General features: G+C 37.2%; 1 protein-coding gene across 1 annotated transcript; it reads right to left on the bottom strand.

Annotated features, from left to right (window-relative positions):
* Positions 1 to 249: 249 nt before the first annotated feature.
* On the bottom strand, positions 250 to 3,708 carry LOC139129275 (leucine-rich repeat-containing protein 74B-like). Its single transcript, XM_070694917.1, has 2 exons — positions 3,214 to 3,708; positions 250 to 366 (listed from the first exon to the last, which is right to left on the bottom strand). The coding sequence occupies exons 1-2, from the start codon at positions 3,706 to 3,708 to the stop codon at positions 250 to 252; spliced, it is 612 nt and encodes a 203-aa protein (XP_070551018.1).
* Between the last annotated feature and the right edge of the window lie 2,774 nt (positions 3,709 to 6,482).

The raw sequence follows: 6,482 nt of genomic DNA, 5'->3' as shown, positions 1-6,482 counted from the left end.
TGTGAATTGTTTGTAAAAAACTATTAGTCTACTTGTCTTAAAATACAGACTGATGTATCATCAAAGCCTTCAACAATATGGTAAGCTATTAGGCTTCAGTTCAATCTCAATTATACATGGATTTCTGCCAAAAACACCAATGAGGGTGCTATTTTAATCACTTGCCAAAACCTTTCACAGGGTGAGTCAGGAAATAGGTCAGTGTTCAGCCTGACATAAATCAAACACGAGTCAATGGGGTAGTGCTGTTCAGTGTTCTACAGTAAGAATGTTTTGCTCGATGCTACCGTGGTCTGGCGTGGTTGCAGGTTTGGAACATTTACCAAAGTTGGACACCACACAGTTGAGAAGTGAGTAGAAGACATCCTGTGAGTGTACAGTTGAAATGCACTTATTACAGTATCCTGTTAGTCAACTCACAATCTTGGAAATTCTTAGTCAAAAAATAAACATACAACAACACAATACAAGAGGTCATTCGAGTGGTACAATGTTGTGCTTAGGCACTGAAACAGTCGTAGATTTCCAACTTGTGTGAAAACCTTGAACTTTTAATGACTTTACAAGGACTTCATGACAGGCATTTTTCAAATTTATCGACAAAATCAGGAAAATAGCTATGATGTGGTTCCAGTCAAGGTCGTTTCAAGACTTTCGTTTTCGCTGACATTTGGAGCCTCTAAGTAGGTGTGTTTGAGCTATGCGTCTCTTTCACACTTGAAATCAACTAGAACATGACAATTTCATTTCGTTAACTTTATTACAAAAATATATACAATAACATCTTCATCACCTCTAAGTCACAACTGCAGAATGAACATTCAAAAAACATACACTGTATAAACGATTCCATCAGGAGAATTGCAATTATTTTTTATAATTATCAATGCTAAACGTAAGGGTGTCATGTTTGTCACATTTCAGCATATTGTGCCACGACAGCAATCACATGACCTCGTCCCAAAAAAGAATATTGCCAAAATAAAAATGTTTAAAGCTTGCTGTCCTTCAAATTATTGTCTCGGACACGTGTCTTTAATTTGCCAAATACCCAGTGAGTATGCCAAACAACACATTACAAAATGAAGGCGCTTTAATTCATCTCTGAGAACAAATCGCCAATAAGCTGGGCATCTGGAAATGTTATAAAAATATTCTAAACTTTAAGAAAATATATTGCTGATATTTAAGACAATATATTGCTGATACTCGTTTTATTCTGGAGACAGAGGATTTCAATGAAAGATATTCAGCACATTTTACAAGTGGTATAGCCACAAACTGATGACGTCAAAATCGCCGTACACAAAACACAGACGCCCGTAATTGCGGCACTGACTTACTATTTAAGGTTACAACAAGGTTAAGCGCCACTGAGCATTGTTTAACTTTGGATTTTAGGCGCTATACAAATTTTCTAGATAGATAGATAGATAGATAGAAACAATATAAATTTGCACTTTCTTCAAATCACTGTCACAATTTCCGACTGCTTAGTTTTTGTATCTGGTGAAGTACAGTGGGGGCCAGGAATTGGGGTTAGCTGACCAAATTGTCGGAACGGAGCGAGCAAAGCGAGCGGAGTTCCGACAATTTGGTCAGCTAACAAAACTCTTTATTGCTATATCTGACATCAAATACCATGTTAGAGATATTTGGGACAAAGCTCCAATTCACATTCTGTTAATTTCAATGACATTGGCAGAACTAATTGCACCTCAGTCTACAATGTATGTGACTATTGTTAAGATGGGTTAGTGTATACCTTGACCTCATCACTTCACTAAAACTCCCCTACTCCACTCAGCTGTCCCTTTGTTATTATGACTCAGATCGATATGAGTAAATCCATATATGGACCAAAACCCTTCACTTAAACTCTGTGCACCAATGTTTCCTATGTTATTATGACTAAGACCAAGATGAGTAAGCTCATACATTGACCACATCGCTTCACTCAAACTTCTTGCATCATTGTCTCCTATGTTATTATGACTAAGATCAAGAAAGGCAAGTCCGCACATTGTTCTTATTCCTTCACTTAAACTCTGTGCACCTAGGTCTCCTATGTTATTGTAGCTGAGATCAAGATGGATAAGTTCATACATTGACAACATTTCTTCACTAAAGCTCTTCACACCAATGTCTCCTATTTTATTATGACTAAGATCAAGATACCCAAGTCCACACATTGACCCCATACCCACACTCAAACTCTTAGCACCTCTGTCTCCGATGCTGTTATGGCTAATATCAAGATGAGTCAGTCCATTCATTGACCTCATCACTTTACTCAAACTCACTGCACCACTATTTCCAATATTGTTGTTACTGAGATTTATATGAACAAGTTCATACATTGACCTAAAGATTTTACTCAAACTCCTTGTACCACCAGCTCCTATATTATTATAACTAAGATCCAGATGAGCAAGTCTGTGCATTGACTTCATTACTCCACTTAACCTCTTTAAACCCTGTGTCCTATGTTGTTATGACTAAGATCAAGATAGGTAAGTTCATGCATAGACAACCTCCCAAAATTCAAAATAATGGCACCTCTTTCGCCAAATTTTACAGCTTAGATCATGGTGTGTAAGTGCATCCATTAACCTCATCTTAAAACTCAAACTCGTAACCCCACGGTCTCCTATGTTATTATGACTAAGGTCAATATGAGTAAGTCCATGCATCGACCTTATCCCTTCACTCAAACTCTCTGCACCACGTTCGTCTATGTTATTATGACTAAGATCCTAGTGAGTAAGTTCATGCATTGACTCCAATAATTCACTCAAACACTCTGCACCACTTTTTCCTATGTTATTATGACTAAGATCGAGATGTGTAAGTTCATGTTTTGACCCTAATAATTCGCTCAAACTCTTTATACCACTGTCCCCTATGTTACTGTAACCGAGATTGAAATGTGTAAGTTTATGCATTGACCTCATCGCTTCAATTAAACGTTTTGCTCCACTGTCCCCTATGTTATTGTGGCTAAAATCGAGTTGAGTAACCCATGCTTTGAGCTCAACACTTCACTCAAACTCTCTGTGCCTCTCTCTGTTATGTTATTATGACTGAGATCAAGATGAGCAAGTTTACGCATTAACATCATCCCTCCCCTCAAACTGTTTGCTCCACTGTCTCCTATATTATTATGACTTAGATTAAGATAGGTGAGTTCATGCATTAACTTCATTCGTTTACCATACTGTTTGCACCAACAGCTCCTATATTATTATTACTAAAATCAAGGTGAGTAAGTCTAGGCATTGATTCCAAAACTTTACTAAAACACTTTGCACCATCAACTCCTATGTTATTGTGACTTAGATCTAGATAAGTAAGTCCGTGCATTGACTCCATTACATCACTCAAACTCTTTGCACCACCAACTTCTATATTGTTATGACTGAGATCAAGATGAGTAAGTCTGTCCTTTGACTTGATCCCTTCACTCAAACTCTCTGCGCCATCGTCTTCTATGTTATTGTGACTAAGATCGAGACGAGTCAGTCCATCCATTGACATGATTCCCTTACTCACACTTTGAGCACCAATATATTCTATGTTATTGTGACTAAGATCAAGATGAGTCAGTCTATGCATTGGCTCCATCACTTCACTGAAACTCATTGCACCACTGTCTCCTATGTTATTATAACTAAGATCAAGATGCATAAGTCCATCCATTGACCCCATTCCTTCACTCAAACTCCATGCGCCACTGTCCCTAATGTCGTTATGGCTGAGATCAAGATGAGTAATTCTATACATTGACCTCATGACTTCACCTAATCTTTTTGCACCGCTGTCTCCTATGTTATTATGACTAAATTTAAGGTATGTAAGTCCATCTATTGACCTCATTCCTTCACACAAACTCCATGCACCACTGTCTCCTATGTTATTTTGACAAAGATCAAGATGAGTAAGTCCATCCATTGACATTATCGCTTTACTCAAACTCTCTGCACCACTGTCTCCTATGTTATTATGACTAAGATCAAGATAATTGAGTCCTAACATTGAACTCATCATTTCACTCAAACTCTTTGCGGCCCTGTCTCCTATGTTATTATCACTGAGGTCCAAATACTCGAGGTTCAGATAAGCTAAACTATGTATAAAGCCTTCAAATTCGGCGTTACGCCATTTTCTTCCTTTGACAGTAAGCTTGGTCAAGTTTGTCAACAAGATTAAACTCCTGCGTATTCCTGAGAATTTCTCTCTCGATAACCAAGTCATATTTACCTCCGTAACTTGCATCAAATTATTATAGATAGAACTGGTTTCTACGTCACTGAGTCGTAAGTTATCTTGCTCTAAGTTGATTGATACAGTTGGCATTTGATCAATGATATGGGGCATCAAAGTAAAGTTATGACTTACAACCATTTTTACCATATCTGTGGTTTTAATATCATTCATCAAAGTTTGAACACCAACATCATGAAATTTATTTGAGCCGAGATTAATAAACTGAAGGTCATGAAAACTGGATATGACATTACCGACACTTGCAACATTTTCGATGTAATTTGAACTGAAATCCAGATTCTTTACTGTTGTTGGTAAACATATCGAGTATATCGATGAGTGACTGTTTAACCCTGTTGTGGCTCACATCAAGGTGTGTTAACTGTGACAGATGATTGAAACTCTGGCCAATGTCTGTTATTTGGTTATGACATAGGTTTAAGTGTGTCACTGACGATGGTAGGGAGAGATTAAGGCATGTGTCAAAATCATTATTGCTCAAGTCCAACTGCTCCAACTGTGTTAAATGCTCAAATGGCTCATGCATTTCAACCACATTGTTAGGGCTGATGTTAAGTGCTATGACTGATGTTGAAATGGCTCTCAAATGAAGATTATTGTGACTTAGATTTAAATGTGTCACTGTCATGGGTATGTACCCTAAAACAAGGTCATATGAGTTTAGGTTGTTGTTACTCAGATTAAGATACTTCAAATTTTTGAAATGCTTCAAATTATCGAACAAAAGACCTGACATTTTGGTAGCACTAAGATCCAAATCTGTTACTTCCTGAGGAAGGTGTTGCAATAAAACTGTCAAATCAGATTTGGTTAGAATACAATGACTGAGATTAACCTTTTTAAGCTCTTTTAAACGGTTCAATCCCTCACTAAGTAACGAAACAATATGTTGCTTTAACTTAATACCACTTAGATCAATGCTGAACATTTTACTAAGTAGTGATAAATTTTCACAGAGTTTTGATAACTGACCGTTTGATAATTTCGTACAATCTATGTGTGTAACGCTTCCTAAACTTCTCATTAAACCTGCGACATCATTCAATGATTCAATAGTGTAAACACAAGCAATCGGTCGCTGTTCTCTGGAGGTACATGATAATAGAATTTCAAACAAACCATGCCATCTACACTTACATAAATTTTGTCTTGTATGGGCAGAAGTACTGTACACCCTAAACTGTCAATACTCTTTCTGCTGAGGTCTAAAATAGTGAGACACGGTAACACATTCAATGCTTCTAATAATAATCTACAATGCTTCCACGACAAGTCATTTCCAGCTAAACACAATGTTTTGATATTCAGACTGACAGTCTCCTTAGACAAACAGAGCAGAAACTGCTCACAAAGTTTTGCTCCCAACCCAGTGAGGCTTAAATTCTCAAAGTGTGGCATACATGACAATGCATTTATAAACATTTTCATGGCACAAGTATCTATCTCTTCCAGTATGCTCACACTGCTTGAAATGGCTAGTGATGAAACTACTAGTTGCTGAGCTGTATCACTGCTTGATTTGGACTTTGCATTTATACATAGCAGTGGTAGAACTCTCAACAATTTGGCCATTACAGTAAAATCATGGCAATTATTATTCTCACTGTACACCCGTCAACAGTGAAAGGATCTGACATGATATTTGCTAGACATTCTTTGAAGTCACTTGAGAGGGAACTTCATCATTCTCTGTGTATAGTTTAATGTCTTTGACCAAAGAAGTGTTCTGTAAAAGAACAGAACAGAGCGTGTATACTTTGATTGGAAATCCCTGTACATGATGACAGATCTAATGTATGGTTCTGACCTATCAATTTCTCAATGTCTCTAGCAAAAACAGAAGGCATCTCTGATTCAAACAAACAAGAGCCAATGAACTCTAAGTTGTCAATATTCGCAGAAGTTTGCATTAATCTGTGTGTAGTAAGTTCATTGAGGAAACATGATGCTTTGTCTCCCAAAATCCCAGTAATATAAGGGAAACAATACGGCAGGTATGTTTGCCAAGTTTTCATTCTTTCTTCCCTTAGTAACATTTGGATATTTTGGGGTGACAGTGCAACAGTATTACTAACATATACCGCTGTGATATAACTATATACATAGTTGCTTTGGAAAGTGTAAACATTTTCAGACATTGTCAGTAAACCAAACAAGTGTGATTCTAGATTGGAAATGCTTTCACCAATCCATGA

This window comes from Ptychodera flava, chromosome 3 (assembly GCF_041260155.1).
Source record: "Ptychodera flava strain L36383 chromosome 3, AS_Pfla_20210202, whole genome shotgun sequence".
Classification (NCBI taxonomy): domain Eukaryota; kingdom Metazoa; phylum Hemichordata; class Enteropneusta; family Ptychoderidae; genus Ptychodera; species Ptychodera flava.
This window is presented reverse-complemented; position numbering and strand designations above follow the sequence as displayed.

Excerpts from the sequence above, each read along its gene's own strand:
- LOC139129275 (XM_070694917.1), bottom strand. The coding sequence starts at position 3,708 with ATGGGGTCAATGGATGGACTTATGCATCTTGATCTTAGTTATAATAAC. Across the intron at positions 367-3,213 it reads CTGTTGGTGCAAACAGTATG|GATGTCTTCTACTCACTTCT; the intron begins GTAAACGAATGA and ends GTACACTCACAG.